The sequence below is a fragment of the Grammomys surdaster genome, unplaced genomic scaffold, assembly GCF_004785775.1.
Source record: "Grammomys surdaster isolate TR1022 unplaced genomic scaffold, NIH_TR_1.0 125941, whole genome shotgun sequence".
NCBI lineage: Eukaryota > Metazoa > Chordata > Mammalia > Rodentia > Muridae > Grammomys > Grammomys surdaster.
The window spans coordinates 489607-509902 of NW_021620763.1; the positions used below are offsets into that span (position 1 = coordinate 489607).

At 39.7% G+C, this 20296-nt stretch overlaps 1 protein-coding gene across 2 annotated transcripts in view; it reads right to left on the reverse strand.

Annotated features, from left to right (window-relative positions):
* The window catches only part of Trim33 (tripartite motif containing 33), a 73329-nt gene extending 54116 nt beyond the window's left edge, over nucleotides 1-19213 (reverse strand). For both annotated transcript variants that reach the window (XM_028753013.1, XM_028753012.1), the window contains exon 1: nucleotides 18658-19213. In XM_028753013.1, the coding sequence (XP_028608846.1) occupies nucleotides 18658-19213 (556 nt within the window). The remainder of the gene's footprint in view (nucleotides 1-18657) is intronic.
* Nucleotides 19214-20296: the final 1083 nt, after the last annotated feature.

Consider the following 20296-nt stretch of genomic DNA (forward strand, 5'->3'; position numbering starts at 1 on the left):
AGTCAGTTCAATAGCTATGGCTCTCTCTACTCAACATCTTGCTTATATCATCAAGAATTAAGACACTACTATTCCCATCTAGCACTCCAAAGCAGAAGCTCAAGAATCTGCTCAGACGGCTGAGACTCAGTGGGTAAAGCATTTGCTGCACAAATATGAAAACCTGTATTAGAATCCCCAGAGCACATGGTAAAACAGATGTATAATATAATCACAGTGCTACTACATCAAGATGGAAGTCGAAGACAGAAGAATCCCTGCAAGTCCAGCTAGATCACATACTCAGTGGGAAAACAAAGAAACTGTCACAAAAAGATGGAAGGCAAAGACGGATGTCCAAGGTTATCCTGTGCATGCGCAGATACACAAAAGTGGAGGCTATGAATCTGCTCAGGGAAAAGGAGGCCATAAGAACAAGCTCTTCGCCGGGCAGTGGTGGCGCACGCCTTTGATCCCAGCACTTGGGAGGCAGAGGCAGGCGGATTTCTGAGTTCAAGGCCAGCCTACTCTACAGAGTGAGTCCCAGGACAGCCAGGGCTACACAGAGAAACCGTGTCTCAAAAAAACCAAAAAAAAAAAACAAAAAAAAAAAAAACAAAAAACAAGCTCTTCACCCCAAAAGTGGCTTGATTTGGAACAAATAAATAAATGCAGGTAATTAGAAGATGAACATATGATACATGAGAAATAAGATACACCAAAATGGCAGGTATAAATCCAACTCCACCAATAATAGCATTAAATGTGAATGGATAAGGAATCCAACCAAAAGTAGACATTGGTACTAGGTCATAACTCAGTGGTAGCGAACACAAACGCAGCCCTCAAGTCTCAGAAACAAACAAAATAAAAATAACATTAGACTAAAAACAAGAGCAAGATCTAACTATATATGTTGTAAAAGTAAATGAAAAGACAGTTTACATTCAAAACAGAAGAGTGGGGAAAGATGTCATCACACAAACAGTAAGGGGAATGAGTAACACATGCCTAGAGAGAGATAGCTCAGTTGTTAAGAGCTGGCTGATTTTTTATCGGACCTGGGTTTGAGTCCCAGCACCAACATGGCAGCTCACAACTCTTCATAACTGGAGAGGCTGTATTAAGATAGAAATAATAATGACCCTCTAATGATGTTCTCAGAATCTGTTACAAAGTAAAAATCATTACACTAATTTTAATTGTACTTGATGCAGTAAGCAGAGTTGAGGGGGGTGGGGCAGTGTAGCTCATGGGTCTTAATCAAACTTGATGCTAATTTGTCCACTATTTCATTATTTTTATCTCTCTTGCCTGTATGAACTACATAAAATTTGATGTCTTTGCTAAGTTTCAATAGGTTTTACCATTTCATTCATGCCTCCCATAAACAGATAGTACATTCAAAGGCCAATTAGTGGTTTTCCATTTTGATGACCATATCTATATCATTACATAGACACCACAAATTGGAGAAGATATTTTCCTTTTGTTTTCCTAGTTGTCTGTCTGATAGCCAATAGTGCTGCACTAATTTTGTGGTTCTTTCCTCTGTACTGGCCATTCCAACCTCTGGGTCTATAGGCTGCTGTTTCCCATTACTTTTGGTTCCATAAGTGGTTGATGAACCATCAGTAAACCATTGGTTATAACAAATATTGTGGCCATTCCGTCCATCTGTCCCCATAGTTCAGTAAATACCTTTTGTGGGGGTGGGGATGGGGGGGAGTGGTTTAGGGATGGAGACTATAGGCAAGTGAACTATTTCCTCAGTGCAGGAAGGCACAGACCCCTTTGCTACGGCTTCCTAGTCACAAAAAAGTTCATATAGGTACCAGTTTCACTCTAATACCTTTCCTTCCATGGCTAAGTCTTGAAGTACTCTGCTTTCAAACAGATCCAATCCATCATTATAAAGGGTGCCTTTATGACCATAGAGTGGTTGGCAATGACTGAATATAAGGTTCTCCATGCCTTATAAAATGTCCAGATTTGTTTCTCAAAGAGAGAATATTTTACTCTCTGTATGAGAAGTGTTTGCAACAAAAGCCAACAGGCTTATGACATCCATAATTAGGGTATCATAGGGTTCAATATTGATCAGACTAGTATGCATGGAGATGAGCTTTCTGGCAGTTAAAAAAGATGTTCTTTGTTCCTTTCCCCATTGGAAATTAGCTGCCTCTCTAGTAACCCTGGAGAGAGTTTTTATAATAATATGTAAATATAGTATGTGATTTCTCTAGTGTGCAAACATACCAATTAGGAGCTGTGTCTGAGTTTTGTCCCTGGGTGGTAGTGTATGCCACCACTTTGTTCATGTTAACTCTAGAATTTAGAAAATAATTAATTTATACAGATCCACTGGGATTAAAGGCATGGACTAACAGCACGTTGCTGAAACATTTTATCTTAGCTTCAAATCACTCCAACTCTTAGAGATTTAGAAAACAAGTTTGAACTGTAATAACCCTTTGAATGTACTTAAAACAATTTAAATCTCTTAACTGTGTCTTTAATACAAAAGAACAAAAATTTCCTTTTTATTTAAGAAGACTCAAAAGCTGACGTTCAAGATGGCATGGGCCATGTGGCTATCTACAGTCTAACATTCTAACATGGAACATTCTAAAACGTGGTTTAAGAAAACCTATTTTTCATTTTATGTAAGTGTGCCTTGGTAAATTTTCATTCAAAAATATTTATTTTTATTTTTTGTTTTTTTCACGACTGATCAAATGAAAGCCATTTGTCAATCCTTATAAATTAGTTTGGACTGAATAACCAAGCTGTCTACCACCTCTCCTTATTTAGAAGGTCTCTCCTGTTCAAATCTAATTTTTATCAATTTTGATGGTACCCGCAGCTTTTCTTCTCCTGTGGAAACAAAGACAAAACCTCTTCTCCAAAATAACATATATCCCGGTTTTTCATTCTGAGGTCAACACATCTTTAAAAGATACAGGCCAACTTAATTCAACAGTTTTTTTTCTATTATCCAATGTCTCTCTACAACTGTTGTCCCTTTCTCATTAGTATTTAAAAATTTTTAAAGTTAATATAGCACTGTGTAATCTATCTCTGGGGGTCTTTATTACCCCTTTCTGTTTATTAAGCACTTCTTTTAAATTACAATTAGATCTTTCTATAACTGCTTGTCTTTGCAGGATTGTGTCGTATACCTGTAATGTCCTATATGTTATAATATGCAAAAAACTTTCACTGTACTAAAGACATATGCTGGAGCATTCTTGGTATTAATTTGTACAGGTATCCAATAATAGCCATAACATCTAATAAATATGTAATTACAAATTCACCCTTTTCAGAACTTTAAGCAGTTGCCCACTGAAATCCTGAATATGTATCTATGATATGGTTCACATACTTTAATTTTCCAAACTTTACAAAATGAAACACATCCATTTGCCAAACTTCATTTCTTTGAGTACTTTTTGGGTTACTTCCTGCAGGTAATGAAGTTTGGTTATACCAAGAACAAGCAGGACATTTCCTGGTTGCCAAGTGACAGAAAAATCCTTTTTCAAATGTTTACTGGCATTTCTTACAAAATTCTGAGGCTTCTAGACCATTTCCTATTAATAGCTGATCAATTTCATCATTACCTTGTACTACAGGGCCTGGTAGACTTGTATGAGATCTGATGTGTTATATACAATGGATGATTTCTATTTCTGAATACTTGTAGTTGAATAAAAAGTGAAGTTAATTCTGAATCATCCAGAGTAAGTTCAGCAGTTTCAATATGTAAAACAACTCTGCATATTGAAAGTCAGTAACTATATTAAGAGATTTAAGAAAATCTAGTACTATTGTAAGAATGGCATACAACTCTGACTAACTGAATCATAAGGGCTTCGAGTCACTTTATATTTCCTGATTTACAACCCACTTTTCATGATTTATTTGCACCAGTATAAAATGTAGGGGGCTCTAGAAATTGGTGTCTCTTAGTATGTAAGAGAGAATCCAATTAGTTCTTTTTATAAACTGAAGTCTCCTGCTTTGGGAATGTTTGCTGTTAATAATCTCTCCCAAAAAATTATGACAAGCTCTTTGCCAATGTTCATTTTCTGCCCAGAATGAGGCAATTTCAGCATCAGTAAAAGGTACCATAATTTCAGCTGGGTGTATTCCTGCTAATTAATGCAGTCTCATTTTTTCTTTCAGAAACAATTCAGAAACCTTTTCTACATAGGCTTTTAACTTTTTACTGTTTTATGTGCTAAAAATATCCATTCTAAGATATATTATCCTCTCTCTGCATAAGAATTCCTGTGGGAAAAGGAGTAGAGGGCAAAATAATTAAAATACAATCCAGCTTTAGATCCAGATGGTCCACATGTGCATCCTGTAATTCCTTTTCTACCACTAATTCTCTCTCAGCTTTAGTTGATAACTTTCTTGGACTATTTAAGTCCTTATCACCTCATAAGGTTTGAAACAAATTACTTACATCTTGAATAATTAATCCAACTATGGGCCATAGTCAGTTAATATCTCTCAGCAATTTTTGAAAATCCTTAAGAGTTTGTAACTGATCTCTCCTGATTTGCACTTTTTGTGGTCAAATTTTCTGTAGACCTATCTTATAGCCTAGATAATTAACAGAATCTCCTCTTTTTATTTTTTCAGGAGCAATTTGAAATCCTCAGCAAGGCGAAAATTCTCTTCATCAAATATTTTTTCTAAGATATCTTTATCAAAATCAGCTAGTAAGGTATCATCCATATAATTCTAAATTTTAGATTGAGGGAACTGTTTACGAATTATTTCTAATGGCTGTTAATAAAAGTACTGGCACAACATAGGACTGTTTAACCTTCCTTGTGGCAAGACTTTGCAATGATATCTCTTTACGGAGTAACTATTATTATAAAAAATAAGTAGGTACTGAGAAAGCAGACCTCTCCCTAACATGCTCATGCAAAAGGATTGTGAAAAAAGCAAGCTTTTGCCAGGCGGTGCTGGCGCACGCCTTTAATCCCAGCACTTGGGAGGCAGAGGCAGGTGGATTTCTGAGTTTGAGAGTTCGAGGCCAGCCTGGTCTACAGAGTGAGTTCCAGGATAGCCAGGGCTACACAGAGAAACTCTGTCTCGAAAAACCAAAAAAACAAGAAAAAAAAAGAAAAAAAAGAAAAAAAGAAAAAGCAAGCTTTTAAAATCAATTACTATTAAAGGCATGACTTAGGTAATAAAGAAGGCAATGAGATTCCAAGCTGTAAAGAGGACACTGGCTGAATCATCTTATTTATGGCTCTTAAATCTGTTAACATCCTCCATTTTCCTGATTTCTTTATAACACAAGGGAATTCCATGGATTCCTCAATATGTTGACCATTTAGCTGCTCCTGTACCAGCTGTTCTATTACCTGTAATTTTTCTTTTGTCATAGACCATTGATCCAACCATACAGTCTTATCAGTTTCAGTCATTTGAAAGGTAGGGCAGTTGGTACCTTGAAAGACCAACACCTGTCCTGTCCCTAAATAACATGGACTATTTGTGACTGTTCTTGATGATATCTTTTAATATTTTTCTCAAAGGCATTTTTTATTTTATGATTTGTTTCTGAGATTGGAGGAATATTAATCTGTGTTATCCATTGTTGCAACAAATTATGTCCCCATAAATTCATGGTTGTATTAACCAAAATAGCTTGAATTTTCCTATTTGTCCTTTTGGTCCTATACACTCGACCCATGTTGCATTCAGTTTTGCCTGAGATAAAGTTCCAATCCCTAGAAGCTGAGTATTCACCTTCCGAAGACACCAATCTGGATGCCAAGATTTTGGTGACTACCAAACGTTCAATTTCCATTTGTATTTTTAGCTTTGGTCCCTGATCATTTATAGCAGTTTGTCAAAATACTTGGGTTTGTTTTTTGGTTTTTGTTTTTTTGGTCTTTCTTGAATTTTTTGTTTTAGATAAGACAAAAATTGAAGATGTTCTGTCCTTAATTATATCCAGAGCAGTCTTGTTTGTGGATTCTCTCTAGAAAAAGAATCTGTTTCTAGTAACACCTTGCCTACAACCCCTTTTCAAATGACCATGCTTACAATTTAAAAATCTGGCATTTTGCCAGGCAGTGAAAACTGTTTCTAGTAACACCTTGTCTACAATCCCTTTTCAAATGACCATGCTTACCACAATTTAAAAATCTGGCATTTTGCCAGGCGGTGGTGGTGCACACCTTTAATCCCAGCACTTGGGAGGCAGAGGCAGGCAGATTTCTGAGTTCAAGGGCAGCCTGGTCTACAAAGTGAGTTCCAGGACAGCCAGGGCTATACAGAGAAACCTTGTCTCGAAACAAACAAACAAACAAAAAACAAAAATCTGACATTTTAATTTTTTTCTTAGCCCTTTTAGAAATTACTTCTCCTATCAGAGTAGCATAATATGAAATCCAACATCAGGCAAATTTCTAATCCATTCACCTATTGGTGATGATCTTGCCTTTAAAGGTCTAATCACCCTTCTACATCTGAATTAACATTTCAAAACCCAAATATTCAGTTAATATTTGTCTGACTTCTGAATCTGATAGTATTCTATTTACAGCTGAAGTCAATCTTTGCCAAAAAAAAAAAAAATCAGTAAAGGCTTCTTTTGGGCCTTGTATAATTTTAGTAAATGACTTACATACAGACTTCTTTCCTGAATCTTCAACCTTGTCCCAAGCATTTAAAATTACTAAATGATATGGCGCCAAGGGGTGATTATCAAATTCAAGCTACCTTTGTAACTCAGTATATTGACCTTCAACTATCAACTGATCTTGGGAAATATTAATACCTCTAGCCCTGTATCTTTGTGCTATGGTCCTAGCTTCCTCTTTCCACCATGTTCACCACTGTAACTGAGGACCAACTTCCAATATTGGTGTTGCCAAATTTTTCCAGTCTTGGAGGATAACTCTGTTCTGAATTGCCCAAGAATGTAATATCTGTTTCACACATGGTGAACACATTCCATATGAAACATTCGCTTCCTTGAATCTGTTCAAATCTAATATGCCTGTAAGATTCCATTTAATTTCTCTATAACCTTGGGGGTACTTGTCTGCTGGTAGGTCTTGTATAGTAACTAGATAAACTAAGGTTGGTTTTCTAACAACCTTGGGCCACCCTTCTTCAGTTTCATCATGTCTAGTGAAGCAGGTTCTTGTCTAAACTCCTGTCTGTGTCTAAATACTTTTCTTATTTTCATTTACAAGTCTTTCTAAGGCTTGTATCTTATCAATCTACTTTACATATTTGGCACAAAAAAAAAAACCCCACTATGACTATTAAAGATAACATATGAATTACCAGACTGATAGCAATTATAACCATTGTCATTATATCAATGCCAGTTAAGTTGTTTATATTTTCATTTTCTGCTTCTATTTTCAAGCCATCTAAAGAAAAAGTAGCACTATATAGGGTTCTAGCACCTTGTATCGTGGTATTTCCCATCCTTAATTCTCCCCTTAAGGACTTCCCAGGTGACTTATCAAGTCAGATGGCTCCTCAGTTTGTCCGAAGCTGGCATGATTTCTCTCTCCATGTGGTTGTGCCATGCATTGGAGCAACAAATATTGTTTTTTAACAAAACCTCAAATGTTGAACTCTACCAATAAAGACTCGGGAGCCAGATGTTAGGTGAAAGCTTGCTAGCTCCGAGAAGCAGAGAAATCATCCAGCTGACTTTCCTCAGCTGGGGTCCCAAAAAGAAGCTCTCCTTCTCCACGATGTCTCAAAAACCGCTGGAAGTGACTGTCCCTCCTTTCTACTTCATGTGCATCTCTCTAACCATCCTTCTCTCACTTACTCACATTCTCTGGGTTTTTTTTCCTATGTTCACTCCCTGTCAACTGGCTGTTTGTTCACCTCTTGACCTATAATTGACTTTATTTAATCCTGTTTACAATAGCTCTTGGATTAAAGGTGAATGCTAGGTCTGCCATCTGATCACACACACATTTTAAATTTTTAATATTCTACACTATTACGTATCCATCATAAAGATTTAGTGTTATTCTGAAGACATCTATATCATAATTAAAAGGGCTTATATAAATTTTGAGACCTAAGCACCACTTACATAACATTCCAATCACTTTCCAAGATTCAAGTATTTGTAAACATGCTTGCATTTGCTTCTTACACAGTGAAACTCTGATAATGATAATGATGCCTGTTGTTAATAATATATTATAGAACTAGGGAAAAGGCTCACTGGGCAAGTGCTTGTGACCTAGCTGGAGAACCTAAGTTCAGTTTCCAGCATCCAGATAAAAAAAAAAGATCAAGCCAGGCAGTAGTGGTGCATGCCTTTAATCCCAGCACTTGGGAGGCAGAGGCAGGTGGATTTCTGAGTTCAAGGCCAGCCTGGTCTACAGAGTGAGTTCCAGGACAGCCAGGGCTACACAAAGAAACCCTGATCAGCTGACACTGTGATATATACACTGTAATCCCAGTGCAGATAGGAAGGTCTCTGGGGTTTGCTCAATACCAGTCTCGTTCAATCTACTTCAACATGAAACCCTTTTTCAAAAATAAAGTCTACAAACTAATTTGGGAAGATCTAACATCAATTTCTGGCTTCTAGACATATTGTAGACACAGATATGAATAAACACACAGAGAACACATACATACAAATAAAGTATATTGTATTTCAATACACCTACTGAAAGCACTCTAAAAGGAAAAGTTTACTTAAGTACTTAAAGAACTTAAACTTCAAAGTTAGAAAATCAAACAGAGGAGCTAGAGATGTCTTAAGTTGTTAAGAGCATTGGCTGTTATTCCAAAGAAACTGAGTTCAATACCCATTACCCACATGGCAGTTCACAATGTCTGCGACTTCAGTCCACGGGATCCAACACTCTTCTCAATTTCAGGCTGGATTTCCTCTTTACTCCCTGTATTTTATATGTTAGTATCTCCAATATAAAAGAAACATTTTTAAGTATGATTTTATCAATCTACCTCAGTGACCTTGTTAGTTTGGGAAAAAAATGTGAGGGGGCTTACAGTGAGACTTGATTTTTTTTCTCCCACAAGAGAGAAATGAATCAATGAACGAATGAATAAAAAGGGAGAGATGGCTCACTGACATACTCAAAGCCCTAGGTTTGATTCTTAGCACCAGAAAAGTAATAACATTACCCCTTTAAGATCTTTATAAACAAATAAGATAACATTAAATTGTTATACATTGGGATTGATCATTTCTTTGTTTTGACAGAGGATCTTGCGATATATAAGCCAAGCTGGCTTTAAATTCCAAATCCTAAGTGCTAGTATAGACAACATTAACATATCTGGCTTGAACTTGGGTTATTTTACAAGGTAGTAGTCTAAACAAATTCATGTAAAGTATTCAAATAATTCAATGATAGTCTACAGCTAATTTTTCCTGCCATTATTAATTCAAATAATCTATCTTTGAAGTATACAATACTGAGAGACAAATGAGAAAACAATTGGATAGATGTTAAGAACAACCTGAGTTGCAACTGAAAGGATAGAGACCAGAATGTATTATATAATATGCATACGAGAAAAAGAGATCACCTCCAAGCCAACGTTATAGGCAGAAGCAGCAATCTCAGCCACAATTAATCTCTACTTTTTAAGATGTATTTTATTTACATGAGTACACTGTAGCTATCTTCAGACACACCAGAAGAGGGCATCAGATCCCATTACAGATGGTTGTGAGCCACCATGTGGTTGCTGGGAATTGAACTTAGGTCCTCTGGAAGAGCAGTCAGTGCTCTTAACCTCTGAGCCATCTCTCCAGCTCTAATCTCTACTTTTGAACATTTCAATGACTTTTTGATTTACTGTTACAAAATATCTCATACCATTTTTTAAATAATTTGAGTGTTATCATCTAAGCAAGGTTCAAAAGGCTCAAGGTTTATTACATACATCTTTTATAGTATGCTTCACAATACATGAAGGTACTATTGAGTGGAAAACAGAAAATGTAATATACAGAACACTGAAATGCAGTGCTTTTGTTACTTTTGATTCTTCAGACTTACAAGTACAAGCACAATGAAATGATTCTAAGCACCCCACCCTCATACTTACTGTATTCCACATAAAAATGGGTACATGTTTTCAATGGCATTTACCCTGTACACTAGTACTTATTATATGAGGCTTGTTCTAAAAAATATGTTGTATAGTTTTGATATTAGCATTCTACTAATAGATCACAAGTGGATAAGAAGCCAGATTCCAGCCATTTATTGTATTGTTTTCAGTAAGACTCTGAATGATCTCTTTCAAATGCTGTGTAACTTGAAGCCTGACTCATAACCGTTACCTACTAGTTTCCACCAAATCCAAATCCAAATATGGGGACATGGTATCAGATGGCACGGTAAATGTTTTAAGCTTTGAGACAATATCAAGGATATGAGAGGAACTCACAAAAGAAAACTAGTTTCTATAATTTTTATTGACAAGAATTTAAAAATGAGGCTGGGCGGTGGTGGCGCACGCCTTTAATCCCAGCATTTGGGAGGCAGAGGCAGGTGGATTTCTGAGTTCGAGGCCAGCCTGGTCTACAGAGTGAGTTCCAGGACAGCCAGGGCTACACAGAGAAACCCTGTCTCGAAAAACCAAAAAAAAAAAAAAAAAAAAAGAATTTAAAAATGAATTAATCTAGTAAAACTGTAATGCTCTACTAGTAAGAACAGAAATGTTTTTAGAAGAATTTTGAAACATTTTGCTTAACTGAAGATTTAATATAATTCCCACATCTATAGGACTTTCCTTGCTTGGTTTAGAAATAAGACACTCAAAATGTTACCTTGTTCATAAAGTAATTTTCACTTTTTATTTGTAAGAAATTCTGTTGTGACTCAGGCCAGGTCAGTAAAGACAGATAACTATTTTCTTTTTTTTTTTAGATTTATTTATTTATTTTATTTATGAGTACACTGTCACTGTCTTCAGACACACCAGAATACGGCATCCAATCTCATTATGGGAGGTTGTGAGCCACCATGTGGTTGCTGGGATTTGAACTCCGGACCTCTGAAAGAGTAGTCAGTGCTCTTAACCGCTGAGCCATCTCTCCAGCCCCAGATAACTATTTTCTTATACTTACTTTGTTTGGAACTTTGATTCTTGAAGGAAAGTTGTGCTGTGAGAATATTCTTATAATCCTTTGAAGGTGGCTCATAAAGCAAAAAAAGTTTTCTACCATATGAGTGAGCTGCATTTTCTAGCCTAATCCACTTTAGATTATTGTAGCCTAGTATTCTGACTATAACGTCTTTGGAGGAACTGAGCCAAAACTAAATTCTTGGGGCACTTTAGAGGTTGCTTTTGAGAGACAAGGTCTTATATGGCTCACACTGTCCTAGGATTTGCTTTGTATTTGATAATACTGAACACTTGATCTTGTTGCCACTAACCAACCAAGTACTGAGATCACAGGTGTAATACCACCATAGCACAGCTGGCTCCTCTTTTTTTTTTCTTTTTTCCCTCTGTTTCGTTTCTTTTCCTTTCTTTTCTTTTTCCTTTTCAGTCCCTGGAATCCTTTGTGATCACAACTCTGCCCTCCTCCTCCTCTTCTTTTCCCTTTTCCTGGCCCCTGCCCCCCCCCCACACACACACACAACCTGAGCACTCTATTCCAGCCTCATTTTCTCTCTTCACTAAATGGCCACTCTGCTCTATGTATGTGACTTTTGTCACATACATATGTTTAGTGTGGTGATTTAAATGAGAAAGATTCCTCTTAGGTTCTGATATTGAACACCTGTTTGCCAGCTGGTAGTGTTTAGGAAGTCATTATTAATTGTGTTCTCTTGGTCATAGGGATCACCCCTGAGAAGTAGTAGACACAAACAAAAAGTCAAGAAGAATAAGAACAAGACTGCTACCTTAGAGAATGGTTACCACAGCAAAATATACAGGCTCAAATTAACCAATCTATATATTCAACAAAAGAAAATGTACAGAATCCATTGAGAATTCTTGCAAAAACTAATATAAGCAGTCTGAAGAAAAACAAAAAACATACAAAAGAAGGACCATAAATCATGTATCATCTACATGCACTCAAAAGTTATTACTAGAGCTGTGGTGTAGTTCAGTAGGGCATTTGTAAACATACCATGTAAAGGTCCTGGTGCCCAACACATTATGGTGTATATGTATGTGGAGGAGTGCTCATAAGTATCATGTAGTACACTCTTTTTCATCACTAAGCCACAGACCTTATGCATTCCTCTACAAAGGGTGCATCTGTGTTCACTCTTGCAGTTCTTTCTCACTATCCCTTGGGCCTAATGACTAGGAACATAAGAGCAGTTTGTGACTCACAGAAGAGACAGAGGCTAATTTATCCATCACCCTGAGCCTAATCACTGAACTTGGCACTAGGAAATACAATGATGAAAAAAATTATAACCATGAAACAAAATTAGTAAGTTATGGTGAACTATTTTTTAAAAGGCCAACTTTGGGTAAGAAACGTTTCATTTTTACATTGTAAGGGGCAGACAGGTGGATACATCTAATCTAAAGACTTCCCATGAATTACTCTATTATCTCCTATCTTTCTCATTGTCCCCATGACTGTAAATTATCATTTTCTTATTGTCCTTTAAGGAACCAGGACTTATTTTAGTTTCAGAATCTTGAGTTCTTAAGAAATGCAAAGCACTTTTGCCTACATTATAACTATTTATACATACAGTACTTAAAAATTTAAATTATTTATCAATTCATTTTTAAAATCTTCATATTCTAGTATTTTAGGGAATGGGAAGATGGCTCAATGAATAAAACACTTTCTATTCAAGCATGAGGACGAGAGTTCAGACCCCCAAAATTCATGTTTTAAAAAACCAGGGCAGTACAGTACTGAGCAGGATAGCTTACATCTTTAATCCAAGTACTTGGAAAGCAGAGAGCAGAAGCAAAGCAGATAGATTTCTATGAGTGCAAGGCAGCCTGGTCTATACAGAAAGATCCAAGCCAGCCAGAGAGACAACACTGTCTCATTTTTTAAAAAGGTGGGGAATGCCTGACTCCTGCCAGTAATCTCAACACTTGAGTGTCAGAGACAGGGGAACCACTAGCCAGATTGGCTGTTAGTGGAAAGCGCCAGGATCAGCAAGAGACCCTGCCTCAGTAAAGTGGTATAATCAAGGAAAACACCCAACATAAATTTCAGGCTTCCACAGGCAGGCATACACATAAACATATATTTGCACATACAAGTACCCATACATACAAATACACATACCACACATATAACAAAAAAAAAGCATCAGAAATAATTTTCAAAGAAAAAAAAGTAATCTAGATTTATAATGCAGTGGTAAAGCATGTGCATGGGATGCTGCAGGCCATGATCATTATCTAACACCACAATACACATACACACACACAAACACACAGGTGGCACTGTGCTACCTATGTACATTACTTTCAATCTCCTTAGTGTCTGCTTTAGTAGAAATTGGCCTGATATATGCTTCTGCATTTAATCTGAGTTGTCTAGTCAAGGTTCCATTAGGTTGAAATCAGGCTGGCCCTGAACTTGTAGACTTAAGCAATCTATCAGGTTCTCTAGTAGCAAGGACTTCAGAAATCCAACACCAAGCCAAACTCATTTAATCTGTCTTTAATTTTTTTACTCTTTGAAGCACATAAAAACCTGACCACATGCTGTGTAGTAGTGGTACACACTTGGAAAGCAGAGGCAGGCAGATCTCTGTGAGTTCAAGGCCAACCTGGTCTACAGAGCAAGTTCCAGGTCAGCCACGGCTACAGAGAGAAAACCTGTCTCAAAAAAGCAAAAAAAAAAAAACAAACAAAAGTAACCTCATATAACTACATACTTAAGAAAAGAGATTACATTTAGTAGTCTTTTTAAGCAATTGTAGAAAACAATGACAATCCTTTGATATAACAGAGAAATGTTGAAAGCATATTTCTTAAGTATACATAGTAATGTGGACTCCTACGTCTATCTCATCATCTATGTATTTAGCCTATTATACTTTGGATCTCTTTTCTTTAGTCAGTTGGATAATATTCATTTAGTGTGTTGTACAGCTCTTCCAAATGCTGACATTTTATTACTCAGTATAAATACATGCACATACACAGCACACACATATATATCATCAGAAAAGGATTTAAATACTGAAACCTGTCAGGCCCAGATACCCTTTTTTCCAAAATTCCAATTTTCATCTAAAAGCTCAATTTTTATCCTTGGCAAACATATACTGCAATTTGTTTTCATAGAAGTGACAGGCTCAATTCATTCATTCTTGAGATAATTACTGTCAAACACCCATGCCTGAAAACATCGTCTGTCAGTCTCTTTCAATTAAAATATTTTCCACTAAAAAAAAGTAGTTAACTCAGAACTCTTAACGAAGTGGCAGTAAAAATACAATAACTTAGGGTGGGTAGGAGATACAGCTCAGTAGTAAGGCATAAAGCCACCATCTTATGCTATGGGGCCAACTTAGCCATTATTGCTCTTTTACTATCACTGTGCTAGCACAGTAAATAAAGCAAATAAGGTAGCAGCATAGTTACTTTTAAAACAAAGTTTTAATCCTGCAAATCATGAAAGGGTCTCAGAGATAACTGCACTCACATTCTGTGGACCACCTCTTAAGAACTGCTGTTTAGCCAAGCAAGGTGGTCCCTGGCTCAAGGTACCAATTTCTCAAGAAACTGAACCAGACAGAAGGATCAATTACTTGAGACCAGGAGTTCAAGGATAGTCTGGACATAGCAACAAGACAGTATCTTGAGAAAAGATCAAAAGTTCAAAGTTATACTCAATTCTACACTGAGTTCAAGATTTGGCTATAATAAGACACTGTCTCAAAAAGTGAGTTGAAGAAATGGCTCAACTATTATGAGTATGTACTCTTCTTTCAGAGGACCTGTGTACATACAATAACTGCCTATAATTCCATTTCCAGGGAATCAGAGACCTTAGGCCTCTGCAGTCATCCGCACTTACATGCACATACCTACACACAAATACATACACATAATTAAAAGTATCTTTTTTTCTTTTTTTTTCCTTTTTTTCTAAAAGTATCTTAAAACAATAAAAAAAAATAAGTGCCAACCTAGGTAAGCCACATAGAAACGAGAATTGCCATACAGTATATATACTCCAGGGACATAAATCCCAAGGTTAACTCACACAGAAGACATGCCCCCTGAAAATACAAAAAAGTACAGTGCTCCTAACCCAGGCCATCTCTCCAGTCACTCTAGAGCAGTGGTTCTCAACCATGGATGGTAACCCCTTTGGCAAACCTCTAGCTTCAAAAATATTTACATTATGATTTATAACAGTAGCAAAATTAGTTATGAAATAGCAACAAAAATTATTTTGGTGGGGGGGCTGGAGAGATGGCTCAGAAGTTAAAAGCACTGACTGCTCTTCCAGAGGACCCTGGTTCAATTCCCAGCACCCATATAGCTCACAACTGTCTACAACTCAGTTCCAGTTTAAATAAATCATTTTAAAAACAGTAATTTTATGGTTGGGTCACCACAACATGAGTATTAAATTAGGGTCACAGCATTAGGGAGGTTGAAAACCACTGCTCTAGATGATTCTTATTTGTTCAAAAGCCATTTATTGAAAACATATTCTACAATATTCTAATAGGAAATAGAGAAGAGCAAGTAAAAAATTAAATTTCAACTGTGCTATGAAATGCAAAGGGTACATATAAAAGCTACTACTGACAAAATATCTTCTAGGCTGTCTGACCACAAATGTGGCTGATTCCATACTCAATTTGTTTTAGATACTCATCAAAAAGCACCATTACTTAGAAATGATTGTGTTTATTCCTTTCCACCTATTTTAGTTCAAAAACAAAAGAGAAGAGAACTTAGGGAATTTATAAATTCCTGCACAAATTTCAGAGAGCCAATTTTGTAACCTAATCAGTCTGATACATGTGCATCTTCAGTTCCCACTTAATGTATCCCCTAACACAGGCTTTCACAAGAACACTGAATCTCACGTGTCTTATTATGCTCTTAAGGGCCATATGAAGTTATCCTCTTTAAACCTATCATTTAGTATCTCCATCAAATTCACTTTTTAATGTATTTGTTGTTGTTATGTGAAGACAGAGATTCTTTGCGTATGCAAATCAGGTTAGCCTTAAACTCAACAGCAATCCTCATACCTCAGCCTAAGTGGTGGGATTATAGGTATATGCCACCATACCCAGCTCAGAACTTAATTCTTGGTTGAGCTGTGGTGGTTCACGCCTTTAATCCCAGCACTCAGGAGAAAGGAGGTTCTCTGAGTTCAAGGCCAGCCTGGTCTACGGAATGAGTTTCAGGACAGCCATGGCTACACTGAGAAACTGTCTCTAAAAACAAAACAAAAAAAGGAATTTTATTCTTAACGTTCTTCCCTGTATGTTCAAAAATGCAACCATATCCTTCTTCCATCACTAATACCTGATTATGTGCCTGAAATTCCTCATTTAAATAGAAGTACAACCCACCAAAAAAAAAAAAAAAAAAAAAAGACCCTAGAATTTGTCTAACAATGGTGATCTCCTTCTCATCAATCTCACTGCTCTCCTCCACCTCCACTTCTATGTCCACTTACACGAAGTTACTGGTAATAAACTGTCTGCCACTTTGTTAGTAACTACCACGTACCAGTCACTTTATATTTTCTCACTTCATATTCTCAACCCTATAGTGTACTACCTCTGCCCCTATTCTACAAATGAGGAAAAGATAAATTATTACGAAATAATTTATCCGTCCAAATAATAAGTAGGAAACAGACCTAGGGAAAAGCTCAAATTCAGCATTTCTCAAAAAGCTAACACCCACCCTAATATCAAATGTGCCCTTGTGTAACATCTAGTATCGGTCTTTACTACCATTCCACACAATTTCTTACCTAGAATTGCCAAAGTTCTCCTAACTGGTCTTTCCACCTGCAGTCTTGCTTCTCTTCATTCCTCCAAGTGCCCTAAGTCAATTTTCTTCTGGATCAAAATCTGATTATTTTTCCTCTTGATATAAAAACTCTTCAGGAGTTGGGGTAGTTCAACTGACCATGAAATCCCCAATTCCATCACCAGCACTGCATAAATCTAGGAGTTGTGGTGAATGAATGGCTGTACTCCCTGAACTTAGGAGGCAGAAGCAATGGGATCAAAAGTTCAAGGTCATCCTAGACTCAACACAGTTTCAGGACAGCCTAAGATAAAAGAGACCCTTGAGGAAGGTCCTCTGGTCTACAGGATAAATCCCAACCAACCCTTTACAAGTCCAGGATCCCTTCCCTCAAGTTCTAAAACTAATTCAAAAGCTTTGAGATTTAAACCTTTTAGCAAGCTTGTCACAAAGCCTAACTATTAATTGTAGGATGTTATCTACCCCATTAATATATTTATTCAATTTCTCTACAGAAACACTTTCATAATGAGCACGTAGTACACAAGAGTTCTAGGAAATAGAAAAATCCAGTATGAGCCGGGCGGTGGTGGCGCACGCCTTTAATCCCAGCACTTGGGAGGCAGATGCAAGCGGATTTCTGAGTTCGAGGCCAGCCTGGTCTACAGAGTGAGTTCCAGGACAGCCAGGACTACACAGAGAAACCCTGTCTCGAAAAACAAACAAAACAAAAGAAAAATCCAATATGGCATCTCAAATCCAAAACACATCTAACTAAACCTAACAGTTTCAGAAACTGGAAGGATGGACTTCCTTAACTATTTAGCCAATTAATCCAATCTAACTTCCACCAATCACCTTACATATCCTTTAGAGTTGTAGGAAGTGTCCTGTGCTGGGAATATTACCCACCCCTGCGAAGTGATCACTCGTCAAGAACTATGCACCAGGATTTCCTTTCCCAGAAGCTCTCCAGGCCTTCCTTCCAATATACCACAACCATGGTACACACCTCTATTGCTTCAGGTGACACAGGATTCCACTATTAGACTGAATGAGATCCTCATTGAGCATTTTATTCAGTCCTAGTACAGTGCCCTGAATACTTGAGCTATTGATACATAACAAATGAAATAACATAAGCCCAACTCTCCCTAACAGTCTTCCCTTCCAAGTTCTGCTCTTCATTCTCAAATCCAGATTTCCCCTAATCATCCAGGCCTCTCACAACTATTATCACTTACCAAGCTCCTCATCGCAATGTCATCGTGGTGCCTTCTTTTAGCCCAATGACTCCAACGTCTTTTATTACCATTTAATCGGTAGTTCTTTCTTCTAACAGAACAGGCCAATTCCCCAATCCAAAGCAATCCACCTCAAACCCTAGCTAACAACTCTCTATCGGACCAGGCCTTTCCACCCAAGAAACACTTCTCACGGAGGGTTCGGTAGACTCCTTTTCTGTCTCTGTTAGTCCACCCTCTGCAGAAGCGCCTCAAACCTCCCTCCCAGCATCCCCTCCCCCAGCCCCTCGCTGCCGGTACCCCTCCCTACTGCCTCCCAGTATCTCCGGCGGTGCAGCTTCTCTGGTAACCGTCCCCGGGGCCGTGGCTTTCATCTTGGAGAGCTCTCTGCACTGCACCGTCCGAGAGCACCTCTGGCACCCCAACCCGCGTCACCAGACTCTCCCGGGTGCGGCCTGCTGCTCACCTTGTTGGACGTCACCGTTGCTGCCCCCAGGGATGGGCACGCTGAGCTGGCGCTCCGGCTCCGGCAGACAGCGCAGGCAGAAGGAGTGCAGGCAGGGGAGCAGCTTGGGCTCCGCCTCACGCCGGCTCTGCAAGCTCTGCTGACACACCGCGCAGGTGTCCAGAAGCGAGGCTGGTGGTCCGAGAGGCGGCCCCGACGAGGGACCAGGAGCCGGGGCAGGGGCCGGGGCCGGAACCGGGGCCGGGGCTGGGGCAGCAGCTGGAGCCGGCGTCGATGCCGCGCCCCCGGGGACCGCGGAGCCCACTGAGGCCGCAGGGACCAAGGCGGCCGGGGCCGAGCTTGAGGAGGCCGCGGCCACCCCCCCGTCGTCGGGCCCAGCCGCACCGCCCTCCGCGCCAGCCCTGCCGCCTTCCTCCTCCTCCTCCTCCACCAGCACCGCGGCGAGAGGCGGCTCCGCCTCCTGCGCCGTGGGCCCGGCGGCCCCGGCGGTTACCGGCGCGCTACCGCTGCCCCCGCCGCCGCTCTCTGCCTCACCGCCGCCTTTGTTTTCCGCCATGTTTTCCTCTTTGAACCCGCCGGACCGCCCCGCGCCGCCCGCCGCTCGCGCCGCCGCCGCCGCCCCCAGCCTCAGCCGCAGCCACAGCAAGAGCGGCCGCCGAGAGCGAGCGAAGTAGCGAGCGAGCGAACTCACGAGAGCGCGCGCGCACGCGTCGCCCCCGCCCTCGCGTCGCGGGGCGGGAGTGGTGGGTGCGCGCACGTACGCACCGACGTCCTCCGGAGGTAGGCGGGAACACCGGCCGCGCGCGCACGCGGAACCGACCGCGATGCTGCTGCGCGCCTCTGTGTGGTCCGTTGCTACAGAGCCGGAGTTGTGTAGCTCGGTAGGAGCTGGTGGAACCGGGTCTCTAAGACGTGGAATTGGCTGCTAGCGCGAAGCCGCGGTAGTGCGGGAAGAAGGGAGGGAAAACATACTAGGGTAGGAGGCCGACTTGCGTTCGCCCCCGAGCGTCTCCGCGGCGACGCCGTCCCCAGCGACGGGCGCGCCTCCGCGGAAGCTTCACTTGTCGCGCGCTTGGACGCGGAGGCCTCCTACCTAGGAGGTGCGGACCACCTGGGTCTTCGCTGGGTGTTGCTGGACCGCGGTCTCTAGAGGGCTGTGACTCCAGAGAGCGGCTGCGCAGAGCGTCCCCCCCACAACCCCCCCCCAAAGGTCTCCAGATATAGGCTCCTACGGTGCAAGAGAAGTCTCCTGATAGCTATTTTTAGCTTCTTAAGGTGATTCTCCAACGTTGCTACATACCTGAAAACCAATCAAATGAGCTTTTTTCTAAACAGAGATGCCAAGGCCACACCCCAAAACAGAATCAGGAAGTTGGAAAGCAGATGAATGTTGAAAAGTCCCTGCGGCTGATGTGCCAGTTTGGGAGACCACGTTTCTAACCAATATTATATCCTGAGAGTCTCACTCGGCATCCCCGGGTGAGCCAGCTGACTGTCCTCACCACCTCAGTCTTAAAAGGTTTCTGAAAGGATTTTGTTTTGTTGGTATCGGGCCTCTCCGCCACAGGCTGCCATCAGACCTTCACTTAGCCAGTGCTGCCAGAACAAGAGTAACATGATATAATGCCCACCTGTAGTC